Genomic DNA, 22,994 nt, shown 5'->3' with positions numbered 1-22,994 from the left:
AAGAGAGCAAGCTGTGACAACGGGTGCCCGATACTCACTTGAACTCCTCCATGAAGGTGCCATGGTGAGCTATGTTTTGCCAAAGGCTTTTAAAAATGGTGCTAATGTGATAGCGAATGGTGAACTTGTCGTAGAATTCACTGGTGGCTCCGGTGTGCTCAACATCTAGAGAAGAGAGACACAGGGACTGAAGGATGGGTACGGTCTTACCTTCCTAAAAGCAGTTACTGAGCCCACAACGTTATTGAGTGTGTACAAATCTGTAAGTTCAGAGATGTGGTAAGACTGTGCACCTATCTCTCACATGTAAGGCAGGAGAGAAATCAGCAGGTGGTTCTGAAGACACAAGCTTTGCAGTGAAGGTCTGGCAATGACACAACGCCGAATGAATCGGGCTTGGAAAGCGGGTTGGCATCACCGACACAGCACACACTCGCCAATGACCAGAAAAAAAACTGGGCTGAATTCTCTTAAGGGCCACATACCTATTAAATGTGACGACAGGCCTACCTCATTTTATTGCGCTTTGTAGATACTGTGGTTTTGTTTTTGTTTAACAAATTAAAGGTCTGTGGCAACCATGCATCGAGCAAGTCTATCAGCCCCATTTTTCCAAAAGCATTTGCTCACTTCGTGTCTCTGTATCACATTTTGGTAATTCTCACAATATTTCAAATTTGTTCATTATTATTGTATTTGTTATAGGTGATCTGTGATAATGATTATGACTTGCTGAAAACTGAGATGATAGCATTTTAAGCAATAAAATATTTTTATTTTTTAAGATTTATTTAAAAGATTTTATTTATTTGAGAGTGAGCGGGCAAGACAGCATGAATGGGGGGAGGAGCAGAGGGAGAGGGAGAAGCAGACTCCCCATGGAGCAGGGAACCTGGCGTGGTGATCGACCCTGGGACTCTGGGACCATGACCTGAGCCGAAGACAGACGCACAATCGGCTAAGCCACCCAGCTGCCCCAATAAAATATTTTAAAATTAAGATATATACATTGGTTTTTTAGACATAATGATAATGTACACTTAAAAGACTATAATATAGTGTAAACATAACTTTCATATGCACTGGGAAAGAAAAAAATTCATCTGACTTCCTTTATTCTCATATTAGCTTTATTACAGTGGTCTGGGTCTGATTCTGCAATATCTCCAAAATCTGCCTGTACTATTCTAAATACTTTTGTATAATTAACATTTTCAAACATGTACCAAAGTAGAGAAAAGCTTAGTAAAATCCTATGTACGCATCACTCATTTATCAATTATCAACATCCAGTACGTACTATTAATTAAAATGGAACAAAGATCAAACTTAGTTGTCCAAAAGACAAACAGCTTATGCATGAGAAGTTCCTGAGTTTATGACAAGTTTTAAAGAGAGGGAAGATTGTCAGGTAAAGACAATAAGGCCCAAGAAAAAAATACAAATGTAAATTAAAATAAGATACCATTTTTACCGACCAACTTAGTGGATATTACAAAAATGACAAAACCCAGTGTGAGAATCTGGGCGAGCGGTACCTTCTGTCTGCTGGTGAGAATAAACAGTGACACAACCTCTTGAAGGCAACGTGACAACTTGTGTCACAAACCATCAACGAGCCCATCTCTCTGACCCGCCAATTCTATTCCAGAAAACGCATGCAGGCAGGTTCAAAGACTGATCTCCCAGGGTACTCTCTACGGTACTATTCGTATTAGAGAAAAAATATAAATGCAAATGCTCAACAGAGAACATGAAAAAATATCTGTGATATAGAAGTGAAAAACAGAGGTTACCAAATGAGGCCAATCATATTTAAAGCCACACACACACACACAGGCTAAAAAAACACAGCAAAATGTTAACAGAGATTCTGAGTGCAGAGACTATCAATAACTTTTATTTTCTTCCTGGTATTTCCTATATTTTGCAAAGAACATACTTTTTTGGTGACAAGAAAGGTTATTTAAAAATGAGAGGAATAAGATAATTAACACTTACCACACAAAGACTTATGCATATTCATTAAGTCAACCTTTCTTTACAATGAACTAAGTGTCATTTTGTTAACTGTAGAAAAGTGCGAACTGGGGCGTCTGGGTGATCAGTCCTTTAAACGTCCGACGCGGTTTCGGCTCAGGTCGTGATCTCTTGGGTGGTGGGACAGCCCTGCGTAGGGCTCTGCGCTCAGTGGGGAGTCTGCTTGAAAATTCGCTCCCTCTGCCCCGCTCCCTGCTCATGTGCGCTCTTTCGCTCTCTCAAATAAAAAAATAAATCTTTTTTTTTTAAGTGTGAACTACAGTACGGAGAGCTGATTTAAACAGAGTCTACTTGAGAAAGACGCTGGGGGACTGATACAGAGCCTCTCATATCCTCAAAATCACCCATAATACCGGTACCACTTCCTGCGCACAGCAGAAACCAAGTAATGCCAACGTTTCAAAAATTTCACTGCTCATGCTCCCTCAAAACTGCAGCAGCCCGAGTTCTACTTTCCAAGTCCGAGTTCTAAGAGGCCTGAGAAGAACCAGATCCTGGCTGGCCTCACTCCCCAGCTACTCACTGTGCTCCATCCCACAGGTCTTCTTGTTCGATTCACTAAGCCGCCCAGGCCTCAGGGCCTTTACACTTGCCATCCCGGTTGCCTGCCACACTGTGGCTGAGATCTTCGTATGATCCGCTCTTTTGTCTCATTTCCAACATTACTCCAAAGTCACCATCCCAGAGACCTTCCCTGCCTGCGCTCCTTAAAGCAGCATCATGCCCTCCACCCACACCCACCATCTGAAAGTATTTTATTTATTGGTTCCGTGTCTATCTCCCAACTAGAACGCATGGTTCACAAGAGCAGTGACTTTGCCGTCTTCACCACTAGGCCTTGGCATCAAAACCAGTGCCGACACAGAGCAGAAACTGCATCAACATTTGTAGAATTAGAGACTGAATCTACTTGGGCTAATGCTGGCTTTGCTGATTCAGATCTGCTTGCGGAAGAGAACAGCCTGGAAGTAAGTCTTAGTTATCAGGGTTTTCTTCTAAGTGCTGAGTAGCCAGCTTGGGAAAGCTGGTCCTTAAGGAACTGACTGCTGGTACAAATAAAATACTCTGATTTTGCTACTTAATTTTATTTCTGAAACAAAAATTTGATCTTAAGCATTTCCAAAGCTAGGATATTCTCTGGGGGTAGAAAACAGGAGCCTGTTCCATATGCCCATCTCTAGTTCACGTCTGAGAGTCAGGACCTAAGTCAGCAGGTCTCAGTATGGGGTTGATGCACGAGTCGGGGGCTGTCTGCAGTGTCCCACTGGAAGGCTCTCTGGGCACCGGTCCCCCTGTTACCACAGCAGTAACAGTGAAGCAGTCAGGAGCACCTGTGCTAAGGTCCACCTGCTAAAGTTGCTGCCACTCACTAGCTGTTGACCTTCAGCAAGCTTCTGGACCTTTCTAAGCTTCAGGTTCCTCATTTAGAAGACAGAGATATTTATAGCACCCATCTTGACGATGGCTGTGCAGATTAAGTGAAAGGATTAGTGAGGATTCGATAAGTGGTGGCTATTATTAGTACAGGTACCATCTCTCTAGGACTGCAGACGTGGTCCAGGGCCAGAGGGCACATCGCTTGGTGGCAAAGGGGAAAAGGAGCTCCAGGGACCTTACCAGTGGGGCTCTGCTAGGCCCAGAGCTAGTCTCCCAGGAAGAGGCCCACCCCTTGCATGCCTATATCCCACCCCCATGCTTTATTCCAAAGCCACATTGACAGGCCCAGGGCACGCACTTAGTATAAAATACATTTAACTGATCCTTTTTTGCTTTTAATACTAACAATATGTGTTTACTGCAGAATAATTAAGTTCAGATAATTTTTTAAAAAGAGAAAGAAAGAAAACCATTCACAGCTCTACCATTCGAAACTAAACAACTCACTGTTAATATTTTGGTACATATGTCCTTCCGTGCTGTTCTCTATCGTACAGATGTGTACCGACACGTGGTCATATTGTACATACTGGTTCATTACTTGACATTCTCTTTACTTCTTATTACTCAACCATTTAATGTAAATAACATTATTTTTTATAGCTCATATAGACCCACTTTATGGATAAACTGTAATTTACTTAATTTATCCACAGCTGGAGGAAATTTAGGCTGTTTTTAGTATTTTCCTTACACTGCCTTACAAATGGCGCTGCAGTGAAGATCATTGTTAACACGCACACCATTTATAATTATCCCCACAGAACAGATTGCGAGAAATGAAGTTTACATGCAAAAGGGTGAGCTGTTTATTTAGCTGCTGTCTCTCAGCCTCCAATCCACCCTTTATACTTGGCTTTGCCGGGCTGGGGCTAGGACTCGGCAAGTTTCCCCTTGCCAGGGGGCCCTCTGTTGGGTTCGCCAATAGGGGGCGCTGCAGGAGAACTGGAGACTACAGGAGAGCAGGGACTTGGTCCCAAGCGGTCGGCTGGCTGCTCCTGTCAACAATGGCTCTTCCTCCCAGCAGCAGACACTTCCAGTTTCCAGCTCAGTTCCACAGTCGCAGAACTAGTAAGTCTGTGTCCAGCCTCAGAGACACGAGCTGGCCGGTGTCCTTCCTCAGAGACCTAGGTCCCAGCTCTGTCCTGGCCCTCATTCGAGTTGCCAGATTTTACTAACTCCAGCCTCTTCCCTGGGTTCCCCCGGCTCTGGAGACAGATGATGGCTGCTTCCTGAACCTATAATCTGCCTTACGCCAAAGCTCTTATTTGCCTTTCTGTCCTCCAGTATCTATTTGACCAGTTCCTTATAGAGTTGCTCCTTGAACAACACGGGTGTGAACTGCATGGGCCCACTTACACATTTTTTTCAATAAACATATATACAGGACTGTAAATGTATTTTCTCTTTCTTATGATTTTCTTTCTTTTTTTAAAAAAGATTTTATTTTTATTTATTTGAGAGACAGCGAGACAGAGAGAGCACGAGCGGGAGCAGAGGGAGAGGGAGAAGCAGACTCCCCGCTCAGCAGGGAGCCAGATGTAGGGCTCGATCCCAGGACTCCGGGATCATGATCTGAGCTGAAGGCAGACATTTAACCGACTGAGCCACCCAGGTGCCCCTCTTCCTTATCATTTTCTTAATAACATTTTCTTTCCTCTAGCTTATTTTCTCATAAGAATATAGTGGTATGATACATATAACATACAAAAGATGTGTTAATTGTTTATGTTACTGATAAGACTTCTGGTCAATAGTAGGCTGTTAATAATCTGGGGGAGTCAAAAGGTAAAAGTGGGCTTTGGCTGCGTGTGGGGCGTCTCTTAACTCCTACGTTGTTCAAGGGTCAACTGTATTTAAATTCTATTAAGATAACTGGTATATTTCTGTTTTCCTTACTGGACCTTGACTGATACAGAGAATATACACATTTTAGTGGCCGTACTCATGGGCAGCCAGTGTTTCTCCCAAAAGATACAGAGGATATACACATTTAAAGACCAAACTGCCTTCCAGAAATGTTTTACCAATTTACATTCTCATAGGTTCATAGCACGGATTCCGCACACCAGCTACCAGGGAGGTGAAATAGGCACTTGCAGGTTAGTGTAGCTCTCTACAACCACCTTATAAGCACTGGGTGTTCTCATCTTAAAAAATAAATTTAAAAATAAAGAAATGGGTGAAAGGAGATACCTTATTGTTATTTTAAGAAATGTAAAATTATCTTCAACTGAGTCTGATATGTGCAAGACACTGAATGAGGTTCTGTCCCGTACACATGTAACTCATCATTTGTACCTGAATGGCCCTCTCTACCGGGGAGGGAGGTCCTCCCTACCAGGACTAAGGAATGAAAGAGGACTGCGGAGCTAAGAAGAGGCTTTTTACCCAGGAGTGTTCTCTGCTGTAGCCAAAGTGAAGGAGTTAATACTCTAAGGTGCCTATCTACTTGCTTTAGGTTTAAGAGGGTATCGGTAGGCTGGGAAGAAAAGAAACTCTTTCTTTTCTTTTCTATTTTTTTTTTAAGCAATCTCTATACCCAATGTGGGGCTCGAACTCACAACCCAGAGATTAAGGGTTGCATGCTCTACCAATGGAGTCAGCCAGGCGCCCCAGAGAAACTCTTAATAGATGTTACAAAGCAATGGTGACAAAGGAGAAAGGAGCTAGACGGACTGCCGGAACCCTCAGAAGTAAAGAGAGAGGTGACAGCAGCAAATCCAGATGAACAGGAGCAGGTCCTGGTCAACAGGGAAGGGATGGTTATCACTGATGGCTGTCACACAGATGAGTCCGGCTTCGGTGGCTGCAGTGCACAGCAAGTGGCTGTGCTCATGGACAGCCAGTGTTTCTCCCAAAAGTATGGCAAGTACATTCTACTAAGTGCTAAAGACACATACTGAGTGCCCAGAATGTGCTAGATTCAACACAGGAGAAGACAGACAAGACACACTTCCTTTCCTGCAACATGCAGAAACTGGAAGGAAAATGTGCCATTAGTACAATCCTATGCCTTTGCTGGCAGACAGGTAACAGGTCCCAAGGTAATCAGCTTTATGAAAACACATTTGTAGTTCAAGAGCCAAATTAAGCATAAAAATTCGGAATCTAGTTCTTCCAGAAGTGGAGGACCGCCCTGCAGAGTGTCTGACGTGCTCTCTGTCTGCTCACCAGTGTGACCCAGCACCTGGAACGGTGCCTGGCTGTTAGCAGGCACCCGATAAATATGTGTAGATCTAGTGAATGAGAGACGACTCCCTGATATCCAGATTCCATTGATGTGAGTGGGGTTCAAAAATAAACATTTTTAATAAGCTCCTTGTTTTACCCATGCTCTAGAAACTCTGAGTTAGACGACAGATTCATAAAAGTAGCTAGAAGTTCATCTGACTCACAGTGGATCCTGCCGCATCATCAGGGACTAGTGCGCAGAATGGTCAATGGGTCCCACTCTCAGGGAAAGGTGAGCAACAGTACGTGCGCTGCCAGTGATGGCGTTAGTAGCTTCTACTTGTAAGCGGCCATCAGACTATTAGCTACCAGATTTAGAGTAACTCCGTCCACCGGCTTTACGCGACCTTGCCTACCCGATACTCGGAACCTACCTGTATAAAACTTCATCAGCGAAGGGACCAACAATTTGGTGGAGAGAGGATGGTTTTCAATCATTTCAAAAAACTTCTGGGTTCGTGGCTGAACAGCAGGGTTGGTCATGAACATGACTTCTACCAGTTTGGCCACCAAATACGGATTTCGGATGTAGTTCTGGTTACACAACATCACAACGAGGAACATCACAATATCCTGAGTACAGGGCTCATAAAGCACCTGAGGAGAGTATCTGGAGGGAGGCAAGAAGAGCAAGAAATAAAGGTCCCGGAAACTCGAGCTGGGTGGGTGCTGGGGTCTTCAAGCAGGGAACGGGCCAAGAGGTCTAGGAGCCAAGCTACTGAATTCCCTTGAACTTGCTGAGTTTCCAATGACTGTTTACTTTATCACTAGACAGATTTAAAATCTATTGTGTCTGTTGGCTGAAGCATGTTATATTAACTTCTATTATTTTAGGAAATAAACCAAAGCCTCCTTAAATTATGAGGTAAGTTTCATAAAAGAGCTTTGCTACCAGAAAAACTTTAAAAAAAATTTTTTTTAAATTTTATTTTTAAGTAATCTCTACACCCAATGTGGGGCTCAGACTCATAAACCCCGAGATCAAGAGTCACGTGTTCCACTGACTGAGCCAGCCAGGTATCCCTAAAAACTTTTTCTGGTAGTTGTTTTAATTAAAAGAGAAACAAAAACAAAAACAAAACTTCAAACGTCAATTATAAACTCAAACCATTTCTATGTAAGCTTTCTCCAATATTATAATTATATATATATATATATATATATATATATATATATATAATTACATATATATATATATAAATATAGATGCAGGTATTTCTGGCTTTTGAATGTTCACTTAGATATTTATAAACTGTTTGCTCCTTCTGTTTCTCAGAAACACACACTCAATTATTAGAAATTCAACTCAATTTTCAGAGAGTACATTCTTATCAGCATTGTTAATCCCGCTTCTGTCTTGAAGATATTATTGGAACTGGCTTGGTGCCATAGTTGGATTTATTTTTCCAGTCTCCAGGCAGCGTTCGGTTACAGCGGTTGCTAAAATTTCAGGCATAAGATGGGGGGCTGCTATATAGTTCATGATACAACGTACACACTAAGTATAAAAACAAACTAGAACCATGTAGTACGTCAAAGGCACTTACTGTACAATAAAAAATAAAAATTCAGCAACATCTTCTACATAAAACTCAGGCAATGCTGCAAATACCTTGGGGACATCTGAGTTTAAAGGCAGTGTTATACTGTCAAAGAGAATAAAAGCGTAAGTTACAAAACAAAATCATGGCACTTGGAAAAAAAACAATAACAGCACCCCCCCCCAGCCCCAAAAAACCAACCAACCAAACGAACGATAAAACCAAAACCATGGCACCTCAAACTGTAAGGACTATGATATGGCCATTACAAGTAAGTATTTTATTGGGGGAAAAACCTTCTATAACACAAATACAGAAACATACACAAGCCAGGAGACCAGAACCTGAAACGAGCAGGGAAGGATGAAGACAGTGAATGTATTAGGGTGTATAGGAGATGTTTCTCCTTTTATCGATTTTCTGTTAAGGTTAAGGTAGTCAAATAGGAAGGATACAGGAGGGTCATATTTGGTCATTTTACGCAATTCGAACTGTTTTGTGACAACATATATACTTCAAATAATATTTTCTACTCCTGCAGAGGGCCTTGGGCCAACCTCACCAACATCAGTTGATCCAGAGATCCCGTAGTAACAACAAACTAACAACACCTGGCTGGGTATTTTCCTGGACCCAGTGCTTAAAAGGGCCTAATATCCTGTTATCTCCAGGTTTTAGTTTCCAATTTACAGATTCCCTTTTCTATCAATCTATAGCCAATCTGGAAAAAGGACTAGGTCAAAATTAAACTAATAGGTGCTGACACTCCTTCTTCTTACTCTAATCACTGGGAGAACACATTAATATTACTGATTTTGTAGTCTACACAGGTACAATCTAGAAATTGAAGAATGGTTTGTTGATAAAGTAACGGTTTGGGTTTTAGCTATCGACTGAAGGACGGTGAACACAACATAGCCTGGGCAAGGAGAGAGGAGGTGAGGAGGAAGGGGCGCACTCACTCGGGATAGGCGGGGTCCAGGATGCGGAGCAGCAGCTGGATGAGAAGGCCATAAAAATTCAGACATCTTCTCAGAAAGCTCTCATCAAGTAAACCAGCGTCAGCACAGGCCTTGCACCGTACCAGTTTCTGTGGAAGGAGGTATACCCCCACTCAGAGGTTAGTTGGTAGCCAAGTGCCTGCAGCGATGACTGGCCAGGGAATGAGCCAGGAGCTGGGAATTCAAGGTTCTAGGGTTTTCACCGAGCTTCATCTCTAACTAGCTATAATACACTGGTCACGTCCCAAAAGCTTTCCTTGTTCTGAGAAAAACAAAAGTATGCCACGCAAACCACAGGGTGGAAAGCTGAGCACATAGTTAAGGCTCAAAGAGGTAGTTATTGTTACGTTTAAATAGCTTGACTGGGGGACAGGGCTGATGGGCATCAGAGATGGCTAGTGGAAAGAAGCCAGACAAATCTGCATCTGAATTCCAGGTCACCACTTATGAGCTGCCCCTGGACAAAATGCTTGTCCACTGAGGGTCCCACACCCGCCTCAGAGGACAGCTGTGAGAAGGAAACCCACGCATGCATGCGCATTGGCACGTCAGTTTAAAGTTTCCAGGCTCCTTCTAACATGTCTGTGGGGTGCTTACGGGGGTCTACAGATGCCAGAAAAGGGCCCCTGGTGTATTTTGCATCTCGAGCAGGTCTAGTCTATTAAATAAAACAAATCTATTTTAACTTGCACCAGAAATCGAAGTTAAAATGTCCACATATCCTCCTACTAATCAACAGAAAGCAGAACCCACTAACATTGTTTTATAATTTATAATTTGAACAAAAACACAAGATAAATGCTTAACTAAGCTGTCTACACTCCCTTGTACAGTCTTTGCCTGGCATCCGTCTTCAGCTGTGTCTCACCGGCTGAAATCTTCCTGTCTACAGTCAGATTCTGTGCAGTGGATCATTTTTAATGACAAATGAAGGGGGAGGGACAAAGGAACAAGGAGGGACAAAGGAACGGGGAGGGTCTTCCCATTGCCACAAATCCATTTGGTCACACAACAAGAAAATGCATGGCTGGCACACTGGGTCACAGGGCCGGGAGGCAGCGGAGGGGGAGAACCTTGCAGAAGGTTAAGAAAGGCAGGTGATGTCAAACTGAGGACAAGCAAACCAGGAAGAATTCCTGTTGTCACTGGCGTAAGCACCTGCAGGGTCTGTCCTGATTTAAATACTGTATGTAGACCCAGGTGAGATCATCGACTAGTTTGAAAGTGCCGTGTTTCATCTTCAGGGGAAAGAACAATGAAGGCAAAAGGACACTACGTGGCTCACTCAAAGCACATGTTCTGGCAGGAAAAATCACTACTGTGAGGCTGATCTAGAATGACTCCAATTAACTTTACAAACCTTCAGCTGAGTTTTGCAGCGTTTCAGCATTTCACGGTGTCTTGTTGCCAGTGGGGAATCTTTCCATTGGCTTTCGTTATTTTTCAAATCTTCCACAGTTCTGAAACCAAGGACCAACAGTCAAACACAAGAGGACACGCGGATCCATCGTATTTATTCATTTTGACCATTTTAATGACTGCCGGATACACACTTCCTCCCACATTTTAGCATCTTTATTTTATTTTTTTAAAAGATTTTATTTATTCAACAGAGATAGAGACAGCCAGCGAGAGAGGGAACACAAGCAGGGGGAGTGGGAGAGGAAGAAGCAGGCTCACAGCGGAGAAGCCTGATGTGGGGCTCGATCCCATAATGCTGGGATCACGCCCTGAGCCGAAGGCAGACGCTTAACCGCTGTGCCACCCAGGCGCCCCCATTTTAGCATCTTTAAAGTCAGAGTATTTCTTATCATCCATTGGCAGAACTTTTCTTTCTTATTGGTTCCTAATTTAATGAATGTCTTAAAATCGATGGTATTTTAGATTTAGTGAAATATAATAATTTCTTCTGGAAAGAAATGCATTGTTCCCTCGTGAAATTTCAAGAAATTTCAAGAAATTTCAAGTCCCTCGTGAAAATTCAAGGTTACTATGCCTGGTCAGTTACCCCAAACCAAAGTCTAGTTCAACAATGGCAGTTCCTTTTTCTCTTCTGCAACCGTTCCCTCCGCATGGAATGCTCTTCTCTGAGATTATCTCTGTGGCTGGTTTGCTCCTTCACTTCATTCGGATGCCCGCCCCAATACCACCTGCCAGTCAGGCCATATGCTGCACACTTTAAAGACTGGCTAACTAAATGCTGTATCAACCCCTCTCTATCAAGACAACGTACAGAAAACTGGAGGTTGGTAAATTTTTTGGAACTACGCTTTCCCAGACTCCCTTGCTGCCAGCGAATCTGCTCATGACCTAGTTTCCATCAAGAGGTGAACCCTCGTTGGAGGCAGACGTGAATCCTGGGGAATGGCAGCCACATAGTGTTTCTGGAAGCACAGCGGTGGAGGAGTTCTGCCAGAAGCAGTGACAGAGGCTCTACAGTCAGGATGAACCCTGAAGTAGCTTCCTGCCAGGTCAGGTTCAAAGGTGAACTCTCGGTACATACCTCACTCCCCAAAACTGATGGTGATCTGACAGACTGATTGCAGCCACTGAGACCACTGCATGGCACCTGTCTCTGCAGCTTATGGGGAGGAGACGGCACTGGAAGATGCTGAGAAGCCCTGAGGGATGGCAGACTGGCCTGAAAGCCCACCTCTAGGGAGCCACACAGGACAGGCTCGTGGAACAATGAGGCAAAGGGCAAGGCAGCCTTGTTCAGCTTCCAAATGGGTGGTCATGACAACAAATGTGGCGACAAATTTGTTTTTCAAACTGCTGTAGATTTCAAAGCACTTGGACTTACTACTTTCCTTCCACATCCCTGGGTCCTTACCATGGAAGGTGACAGAGCTACAGGTTTTATGGGCTGGGACATGAGCATCTTTGGAACATCGTTATTCTACCTACCACATCTGTGGTGAGAGAAAATAGGAGTGTGTGTGTGGAATGGATCCTGGAGATGCCTGATCAGCAAGAGTAAACCACGCGAACATCCTTCTAGGACTAAATTCATCGACAAGGTTACACCTACCAGAGATCCTGGATTCAAGATTATCCTGAGCAGCTGGGAGGGGTTTGAAATGTGCACCCAGCTAGTGGACTCAAACTGGGAATTGACAGTTACCTATGCTGAGTGAAGATCTGGTATCCCTTGAGAGAATCCAGAGGAAGGAATCTAAAGTTTACGAAGCTGAGAATATTAATATAGATATACTATGTGTGACTGGCTCATTCAACCCCTCCTCTTAAAATATGCCCTCTTGTCCCCCATATCCTAGAGGACATCTCTTGTATTACAGCTCTGGAAAGTACACAGGTGAGGGGAACACTGACATCTTTGAGAAGCACAATAGTGACCGTCCACAGTAGGCTGGGAGTGAAAGCAGTCGATGGTACCATCGAAATGGATCATCCAACGTCAGTAAAAGAGATGGGATCCCAGGGCTCCAACATGAAGAAACAGACAAATTCAAATCACAGTTTGAAACTGTATAAGCCTCTCTCAATAACTGATATTATAAGCTGATAAAATCAGCAGATAGGAGAACAATATGAATAAAAGATGAACAAACCTGACCTAACCGACAAATATGAGACCGTGCAACAAGCAACACCGAAAGCACATTCTTTTCAGGCCTTTATGGAACATTCACTCATGTACATGTTAGGCTATAAAGCAAATTTCAATACAGTTCAAAGGACACAAATCAGAACATGTCCTCTGACCACAGTGAAATTTAGCTAGGAATCAATAACAAAAGATAAACAGACAAATCCCCCAAGAATCCAGAATTTCAACAACACATTTTTTCAATAACCCACAGGTCAAATAAGAAATAATAAAAATTAGAAAATATTTTGAACTGAAGAGTAAAATGTGACATATCAAAAATGAGGGATGCAGCTAAAACCAGGCTTCGAGGGAAAGAAACAGTCTTAAATGCATACATAAGGGCTGAAAACGAATGATATAAGTACTAATCTTAACAGGCAATAGAAATATCAACAAAAAAGCAAATTTAAACTAAAAGAAAGTAGAAGGAAATAATGAAGACCCTGCAGACATTAAAATAATAAAAACAAGATATTAAGAACAACTTCAGGCCTAGAAATTTTGAAACTTTAGATGTCATAGAAATACTGACACAAGATGAAATAAAAGTGTAAATAGTCATATATCTAATACTTGAGTAAAACACATAATTAAAAGCTTTTCCATAAAGAAAAAATCTAAGTCCAGCTTCATCAATGAATGTTTCCAAACATTTAAGAAAGAAATAACGTTAACTGTTATAGAATAAACTCTTCCAAAGAGAATAAAAAGAAGGAATACTCCCCAACTCGTTCTAAATGGCAAGCATGATACCAAAATCTGAGGAAGACTTAACAAGAAATGAAAGTTATAAAGTCAATCTTTCTTTTGAACACAGACTCAAAAATCCTAAACACAAGTATTAGTAAACTGAACATCCAATGAGTTATAAAAGCAATAATATAAAAGCTGAGTTTACTCCAGGAATGAAAGACTAGTTTAATATCAGAAAACTAGTTGATGTAGAGGCGCCTGGGTGGCACAGCGGTTGAGCGTCTGCCTTCAGCTCAGGGCCTGATCCCAGCGTTATGGGTTCGAGCCCCACATCGGGCTCTTCCGCTATGAGCCTGCTTCTTCCTCTCCCACTCCCCCTGCTTGTATTCCCTCTCTTGCTGGCTGTCTCTATCTCTGTCGAATAAATAAATAAAATCTTAAAAAAAAAAAAAAAGAAAACTAGTTGATGTAAAAAAGAATATAAAAAACTAGTTGGTGTAATTCAACCACATTAACAGAATAGAGGAGAAAAAAATTTCTGCTCTCTCTAACAGCTACGGAAAAAGCATATAACAAAATGCAACTTCTTTTAGGAATAAAACATTTTAAAATACTAGAAATAATGGGAAATGTTCTTCATCTGGTAATAGAAGACATAAAAAACAACTTTCCCCTATTGAATTGGAACAACAGAAAAATTTCAAGAAAGCTGACTCTATTCCAGATTGTAGAAATTATAGCCAGCATATTAAGGCACAGAAAAAAAAGTATAAGAAAGAAAACTGACATCATTTACCAACAACATGAATATGTCTAGCAAGAAAATCTTAAAGCATCTACAGAGTAACTACTGGCATTAAGAGGTGATCAGCAAGATAAATACCCAGAGATATAGAGTTAAGGATGCAGATACGACATACTTTTTCTCATAGCCAGACATGTACATAGGTCCTGGACCAAATGCAGTGGCCACACTATTATTATTCCAGAGGACCTGTTCAAAATGTGTTTGCTTCCTGTTCCCGTGACTTGTTTATTTGGAGGTGCTGGTACATGGGGGGAAAATGCTTAGATTAAGAAACACAACAATGGTGCTAATGAATTGGAAACTGAGGTGCTATCTGGCCATTCTGGGTTCTTTATGTCACAGGACAACATGCAAAAAAGGGAATGCCATGGTGGCAGAACTTAATGATCTCGTTTATCAAGGGAAACTAGAGTTACTGTTTCAGAGTCCAGGGAAGAAGGAGGAAGTCTGGAACCCAGGAGATCCTTTAAAGGGCCTCCTGGTCAATACCATGCTCAGTGAAAAAAGTGAACGGAAGTCTAGTAACCACATACCGAGGGCTGAGAACTCTCAGAAACCAAGGTCAGGTTACTCTGCCACATAAAGAACTCGGGTCGACTGAGGACCGTGGACATGGAAGCAGAAGCAGATGGTTCACTGTAACACATTTACTCCCCGCCTTCAAATCCACTGGTCACACTGGGACTGCGTGTTTTGTGAGAACAAGCAGTACCTCAGGCAATCCCGGGACATGGAGTCACGCACATACCTATTGAGCTCCCGGATGGCCCGGAGTCTGCGGATGTAGCGACGGCAGCTTGGCAGAATGGAGAGGTGGTGGGCGTGCAGGGTAAGAAAAAAGCATTCTGTAGGGAATTTCGGCTCAGAAAATGGAGGCTGATCTCCATCTAGGAAAAATAACATGACTCCCTAAATAAAGTCTCGAACAAGACTAAATCAGGGGAAAAGCACAATTAAGACAGAATTACACTTGAATTTTCAAGAAGTTTACAGATGGTTCTTAAAAAACACTGACTAGTTATAAGCAGCACAGAATTCCTACGAGCTCCATTTAATAACTAGGTCTTCTGCCCCATCTGATTAAATGTTTGTGTGGACGTAATCAACAATCTGTCGTTATGTGCCTTCCTGATGTATTTTATATAACCAGTCCTATAACTCAACACAGGTCATGAAATGTCACCTTGAAACTCAAAACATTATTAGACTATGTTAATAATCTACAGATTCCATAGCCATTTCCCTACTGTGGGCATGTCTGTCATTTCTAATTTTTCTCTATTATAAATAGTGCTTAGAAGACCTATGTAGGAAATATTACTCCCTCACCTCCCCCCTGGAATTGGGAGTCTATTCTAAAATGTAAAATTATTGAGAATGACAGTGTTATAATTTTTGGTATAAATCAGAATTCATTAAATAAATTGATTAAATGCCATCTATTTCTTCACAAACTTACATTCTATCTTATCACTTTGTTTTTGGATTATCTATCTGTCTATTTACTTATTTATTTATTTTTAAAGATTTTATTTTTAAGTAATCTCCACACCCAACGTGAGGCTCAAACTCACAACCCTGAGATCAAGAGTCACAAGCCCCACTGACTGAGACAACCAGGTGCCCCCGTTTTCCTATAATTTACAGATATACAACAGTAGCCTGAATTTCTTTCAATATGTATCTAATTCGTATTAGTATGTATATTTTTCCAACAAATATATTTTATTTTCTATGATATATACTGCTTACCTTTTTCCCCCCAAAACAAAACTATCTTTCAGGAGAATTTAATTTGGGCTTTATACATAACAGTTCTACATTTTGAAAGGCATGATTCTATCCAACATATGACACATATTTTGCCCCATTTTTAAATTTTACATACTCATTTTGTCTCACTCTACAAAAAGTATATTTATGTATTAAGATACTCTATATCCATATTGTCTCTGATGATATGCTTCATTTCTTTCACCATTATAAATTTGTTTCCTTCAGGGTGGGTCAAATCCTCTGTTTGCTTTTTTCATGTTTTATTTTTATTATATATATGTATATATAAATAAAAGAATATATATAAGGAATACATATATAAAGAATAAATAATATATATAAAGAATATATAAAGATTATATGTATAAAGAATATATATACATGAATATATTTTTTAAAATGTTTAACCCTTTGATTCTTCTGGAATTTACTACTCCATGATATGATTCCAAGATGATACCAGCAACCACTCACTCAAAATGACACTAGTCAAATACTAACTTTATTGTTCATCAGATACTTAGTTCTTATTAAAGTTTACATGTTTCTCTGGAATGTGTGCATGCATCTGATCATGACGCTGCCAGGTAGGCATGGAATCTCTATCCTGTTCCATGAACGACTTTATAATATTAAGAAATACATGCCATACGGTTTTGACGCCTGTCAATAACATGTTCTATAACACAGAAAGGAAAAAGATCAACAATTGTAACACCGTTAAAATATTCATATTTTAATACCAACAATGAATCAAGATCTATGAAATATGTCATGAGAACTTTAATTGGTATATATAAAATCTATATCATAATTAAGTCTCTGCTATCATTTTTATTATATTTCTTTTTCTTCCTTTTTTTTTTTTTGGTTTTACTCTGCATAGTGTATTTCCTTCCACTTGTTCTATGTACATGTACCTATTTGACTTTGGCTAAACCAAATAAGAACATTTTACTGCGCTAACTGTTTAGTGTGTATCTCTGGCTTATAAATTCATTTTCTGAGGAGAAAATAATAATTTGTGAGGAATCACTGGCATCCAAATAAAATAAGTTTACAGAAAGTTTTTAAATAAAAGGGCTGCGTTTTGATGACCTCACAATGAGCAACGTCACTCACAAAGTTCAGCCAGCCAGTCGTTCACGTCCTCCATCGTCGCGTTCACTCTCGTCTCGTCATTAGGAAGAGTAATCCGACACCTGGGGTGGAATATATACGTGGGATCCACCGTCTCTAACTTGATCTTTGTACTTAGCTGCTGCAGCACCCAAAGGAAATTCAGCATGAATCCGTCTGTAGATACCAATCTGTCATCTGTCTGTGGAAGATGAAAAAAAGGTACTTAAAATAATGATCTAAATGGAAATTCTGGCATGACTTTGTAAGTAAGGAAACCAGACATTCGTCCCAAAGTCAGTGAGAGGACATACACGTCACCGTCGTCGTTTTATCAGGAGGCGCTCTCTGTGGAGTATTAATCCTATGGGAAGCGTTTTACAGGCACTGAACGTTCAGAAGAGCCCTTGGAAGTCAGTGACACTGTCATTCACATTTTACAGAAGGGGAAACGAAGGCTCAGGGAGTTAAGTGACTCGCCCAAGATCTTCAAAATTAAGTAAGTAGAAACACAATAAATGTTGCTTCCTTTCTTTATTTCCCCTCAAGAGCACGAAAACCCTAGTTTCACTCAGCACGATATGACTAACAGTTTCTCTGGCTGACATCATTAGCGAAGTCCTGTATTAATAACATAACAATTACAATAATGGTAGTTAACACCAGTTGTGTGTCCACGGTGCACCAGGCACTGTTCTAACAGCTTTATGGATAATAAGCCACAGTCGGGAACCATTATTACCCACATTTAGCACTTAGGAAACTGAGGCACAGAGAAACAAATGTCAATAAATGTCAATTACTAACGGTGGGACCACAGCAGGAAACCCAGGCAGTCTCATGCAGGCCCACACTCTTCTCGATACCTTTTTTCTTCCTCTTAGTAGAAACGTCACATCATTCATTCATTCCTTATTAGTAATATAGGAAAGATGCCCTTTTAACTTCTCTATCCTTGCAAGGCAGTCCAGGCCACCAGGCTCCTCACCAGATCTGATACACTAATAACCTCTTAACTGGTCTCCTCGGGTCTGTTTCTGTCCCTCCTACTTTCGTCCATTTTCCACACAGCACATTTGGTGGTTTCCTTCCTGCAAAACCCCCAGGGGCGTCCTATTACAGCTCTTACGGCGTCGGCCCCAGCCTGATGGAGCCTCTGCCCGCCCCGCTAGCCATGACCCGCCATTCTCCTCCCTGTACAGTTTTCCCCAGCCACTGAAGTCTGCATGTGGGGCTTGTTCCAAAGCTAGATCATTCCCACCTTGGTGCCTTACACGTGTCTAGAAAAGTCATTACCCAGTCTTGTAATGGCTGACTTTCACATCGGTCTGGTCTCTGACCAAACATCACCTCCTTAAAGGTGTCTTCCCTACCACTTGATCGAAACTCGCCCCCAAGGTTACTCTCATTTCCGCCTTGCTTTATTTGCTTCACAGATTCTACGACTGCCTGAAATAATACGTTTATATGCCGCCTCACTTAGCCTATGGAACAGAAGCTGCACAAAGGTAAGAAGTTTTTCTATCCGGCTCAACACCGTGTCTCCATTTCCTAGAACGATGGCTGGCAGGTACTGACTGTAGACAAATGAGATGAATGAATTTAGCGAATCAGTAAAGTGGTCTTTAGGAATCTTACCTGCATCTGTGCTTTCTTCATATTGGCATTGACGACAGCTGCCATGTAACTGAGAGCAGCCTCACGGGTCTCACCGTTTAACAGAATACTATGCAGAATCTTGAAAAGCTCTTGCTGGAATTTATTTTAGAAAGGAAGAAAAAAAATGAAGACTTGACTTTAAAAATGATTCCTTTTGACTTCAAGAACAGCTGGCCTTCATCCCCCTTTCTCTCCTCTCCTTCTGCTCATTTTAACAGAACCTGACTACAAGAGGAACACAAGCGTCCAAATTCAACGGTGTCAAGACAATTCGCATGACAGCAGATGGTGTTGGAGGCAAGTAGTTATCGTTCTAATAAAATGGCCTTTGCTACTGCCTTTTCGGGACAGGATCAGACTTACCTTAATCATGCCATCATTAGTCTCTAACTTTGCTGCCAAAAAGTCTCAGAACTGAAGACATACCAATCTACACTTGAGACACATGAGCCACCGAGGAGCACGTGCAAACTAACAGCGCTCGCTCACGCTCGTGTTTTAAAGGCCTACGAGCAGCCTGGAGAGCGAGCACGGCCACTAACCTCAGAACCAGTCCCCAGTGATCCCACATACTACCGTTGTGGCAGTGATTACTCAAGACACAGATTACCTATATCCAGCCTCTCTCTTACTCGTCCTTTGAATTCGTTTTCCAACACCTACCCTTCCCAGCTCCAAGTAATGCTGCAGTGATTGGCTGACCACGCGAGTGTTTTCCAGGGTAATGGCAGGCCCTGAGAAATATTTTTCAACCACTTTAGCCTGCGAAGAGAAGGGAAAAATTCCATCGATATATAATGTACATTTAGGAACGAATCTGAACATTAGGGCAGCAAAGTACAAATGGCCACTGTACTTACATCATCTTCTGCAAAGACCGAGAAGCTAAAGAAAGCCCCCAAATAGGAGAGTCTCTGCAGCTCCCTCCCAGAGCCAGGGCTTAAGGATTTAGGCAACCACAACGGCAAAGAAGCCACCTACGCAGAAAAATGGAAGAGGCAAGTCAAGCTGCTGAGTCAGCAAGTGAGGGGAAAATGTAATGCACAGAGTTCTCAGCAGCCGACCTGTTCAGCTGGGGCTCAGCCACCAGTACAACGGCTGACAGTTATCGCACAAAAACCCAAAGCTCACGAACGTGCTAGGATCCCCGCTGGTATTTTCTCATCTCAGATGGAGGCGCAAAAGCCTCCATCTCCGCCACATTTTCACAAGATAGTCTTTTGATTTTTATGTTTCGAGAAGTTCTTTGATAGAGTTCAGACAAACTCTTTTTACACTATCAAAGGCCTCAAGTAAATTTTTCCATAGGGCGTGTTTTCCTACTTGCACAATACTTATACAAAAATCATGGAAGAAAATAAATAGCTTCATCCCAAGCAATAACATACAGGGTTAACCAATTTAACTACTGAGAGCCACCCAGACATGTAACCTACATCTAATCTAATGTCCTCTAAGAGATGTTTTTTTTCACATAATGTCACTTAAGGGATATCTTCCGAGTTACAAGTCCACTGAGTATGCGCAAGTCCACCAGGGAGGCACTCACCAAATTGCACACAGGGTGTGTCTTCCCAAACTTGGTTTCACAAAGCTCACCTAAAGCCTAGAAATAAGATCAGAAAGTGTCACTTTAAAAAAAAAAAAAAGATTTTATTTATTTATTTGAGACAGAGAGAACGAGCAGGGGGAGGGGCAGAAGGAGAGAGAGAAACAGACTCCTCGCTGAGTGGGGAGCCTAACATGGGCTTGATTCCAGGAACCCAAGATCATGACCTGAGCTGAAGGCACTTGCTTCACCGACTGAGCCACCCAGGTGCCCCGCAGAAAGTGTCATTTAAATGTATTCCATCTTAAACTGATTGCCATGAGTAATATCAAGGAATAGCTCTAAAGCTGTTATAGATATATCCTCATTCCTTCTGAGACAATGAGTTCCACTGTTTTTCTGATGAGTAGCTAATACCTGCACATTGTAAAATAATTTCACATGAAACAGAAATACAAAATGAAACTAAGAATCACTCAAAAACTTTACCCTGATAACCTCTATTGATATCTCAGGTAACAGCTTTCTAGCCATATTTTTGTGCCTATACACACTGAAATAAATGTGTATGTATGTATATATATATTTTAAGATTTTATTTATTTATTTGAGAGAACGCACGAGTGAGAGAGCAGCAGAAGTGGGAGAGGGACAGGGAGAAGCAGGCGATCCCAGGACCCTGGAATCATGACCTGAGCTAAAGGCAGTTGCTTAACCAACTGAGCCACCCATAAATGTGGGTATTTTTTACAAAAAATGATTTTTTTCACTTAACATCTTTCCATGTCAAAAAAAAGCTATGCTTCATAAACTTGAGATGGCTACTCTTGCCAGTGCTGAACAGGACTTTAAATCATTACAGTCTAATAAGCTACCAAATTCAGAACATATTTAAAAGCATTACTTGGTTTCAAGATCTCAGATATTTTTGAGAACTCCAACATTTTCCTTTGGAGCTGCAATCATTCTCACATTAGAGAATCAGGAAAAGTAGGTTTTAGGGACATAAACACAGCTTAACACAGCCGGCGTGTTCCAGTCGAACACTATTTTAACACTGAACTTCATTTTCTGTGATTTGAACGTAGCTACCAAAGCTCCCGAGCCGGCCGGCGGAAGCTGCTTCTGAGTCAATGCACGTAGGCTCTGACAGGTCTCGGAGGTGCCGCTGAGAAGGAAGAGTTCTCCCTGCACAGGGCAGGGGTTCCCAAACGGTACCACACGTTAGGAAACACCCAACGCCAGGCCCCATCCTCACCATACCCGCGACCAGCAGAATCACAATGTGTGGGAGCCAGGCATCAGGTGTTTTTAAAGATCCCCAGGTGATTCCAGGGTACAGCAATGTTGGGAGGCACGGAGCCAGAGAACAATCGCGATTGTTTCTGATTCCAGCTCTGGTGGTCTTCCTCTTCCTGCTCCCATTGTCCTTCCTCACACCGCACTCTCTCGGCCTTACAAGCAGCAATAATGGTATAAAATAAAGCTATTGTCTGTCATAACGGAGGCCTTTGTCTTTTGACCAAGAAGAACATTTTGTTGCTATCTGACACTGAAAGCTCCTCACTGAAACGTCGAGCCAGTTCAGATCACAACAGAAACGCTAACAATTCTGTGAGGGAACATTTACATCATCCGCTGAGAATGAATGTGCACTCGAATATTTCATCACTGGACTCAAACAATCAGATGGCTTCACTTCCTTTTATCTGGCACAGACAGAATAATGCATAAAGATTAACAGAATTTTATCAGAAACCCGAACGGCATGGGCAGTAGGAAGAGTCCTGACATAATCCATTCAAAGTTATTTTTAAAAGTAAGAATTCCCATTTCGCATGCTAATTTCCCCAGCACTATCTTCACCTCTGAGCTCCATTTTGAGTGATTAAACTGGAGACATGCACCGTTCATGTAACCCATGTTGGCATTTATCATGGTGTGATTATCTGCGCTGTTGCAGACTTGAGTTTTGCAGTGGGTCAGGAGCAAGTCGTAGAGAGGTGCCCCAGTGTCTGGCACGGAAGAGGTCCTCGGTGAGTACTGACTTAATGCTAAGGTGGGATTAAGTCAGTAGAATGAGTACAAGGAACAACTATAGTCAAAAGATCGATTTAACCAGGACCTCAAGTTATACGATTGTATTTATTCACAGAGTTAGCGAATTTCGTATTTTGATATCTTTCCCTTCATATCCTAGAGTGAAAAATATTTAGTCATACGTCAAAGTATTTTTCTCCTCAAATTTCCAAGAAGCCAATTCGGAAACAAAAGGGCCCTTTCTTTTCTTTCTGGTTCCAGTGTGTTCACAGCAGTCAAGGCCCTTCGTGAGAGTCTAGGGGATAAAGTCTGCCCACAATTGATGCTTGCTGTAGGTGCCTGAAGGAGCTAAGCAGGTCTGTTTCCCACAGCAAGCTTGAAGGAAACGGGGAAGGGGAACGAGAAAACTACTCCGAGGTTTTGCTGTAGAAAGTCACTGCGTAAAGCTGGATTACTTTTCCTAGTACAACGCTTCCTTTTTACT

At 41.8% G+C, this 22,994-nt stretch overlaps 1 protein-coding gene across 6 annotated transcripts in view; it reads right to left on the bottom strand.

Annotated features, from left to right (window-relative positions):
- Window positions 1–22,994, bottom strand: part of UBE4B (ubiquitination factor E4B) — a 119,461-nt gene that overhangs the window by 16,342 nt on the left and 80,125 nt on the right. For all 6 annotated transcript variants that reach the window (XM_026519876.4, XM_026519875.3, XM_057305134.1 and 3 more), the window contains 11 exons: window positions 20,471–20,527; window positions 19,782–19,898; window positions 19,585–19,683; window positions 18,901–19,014; window positions 17,266–17,464; window positions 15,116–15,254; window positions 10,614–10,713; window positions 9,215–9,342; window positions 8,259–8,357; window positions 7,086–7,321; window positions 39–165 (listed from right to left, as the gene is read on the bottom strand). In XM_026519876.4, coding sequence (XP_026375661.2) covers window positions 39–165; window positions 7,086–7,321; window positions 8,259–8,357; window positions 9,215–9,342; window positions 10,614–10,713; window positions 15,116–15,254; window positions 17,266–17,464; window positions 18,901–19,014; window positions 19,585–19,683; window positions 19,782–19,898; window positions 20,471–20,527 — 1,415 coding nt within the window. The remainder of the gene's footprint in view (window positions 1–38; window positions 166–7,085; window positions 7,322–8,258; window positions 8,358–9,214; window positions 9,343–10,613; window positions 10,714–15,115; window positions 15,255–17,265; window positions 17,465–18,900; window positions 19,015–19,584; window positions 19,684–19,781; window positions 19,899–20,470; window positions 20,528–22,994) is intronic.

Source organism: Ursus arctos, unplaced genomic scaffold (assembly GCF_023065955.2).
Source record: "Ursus arctos isolate Adak ecotype North America unplaced genomic scaffold, UrsArc2.0 scaffold_32, whole genome shotgun sequence".
Classification (NCBI taxonomy): domain Eukaryota; kingdom Metazoa; phylum Chordata; class Mammalia; order Carnivora; family Ursidae; genus Ursus; species Ursus arctos.
The sequence above is the reverse complement of the archived record's forward strand: the minus strand, read 5'-3'. Positions and strand labels throughout refer to the sequence as shown.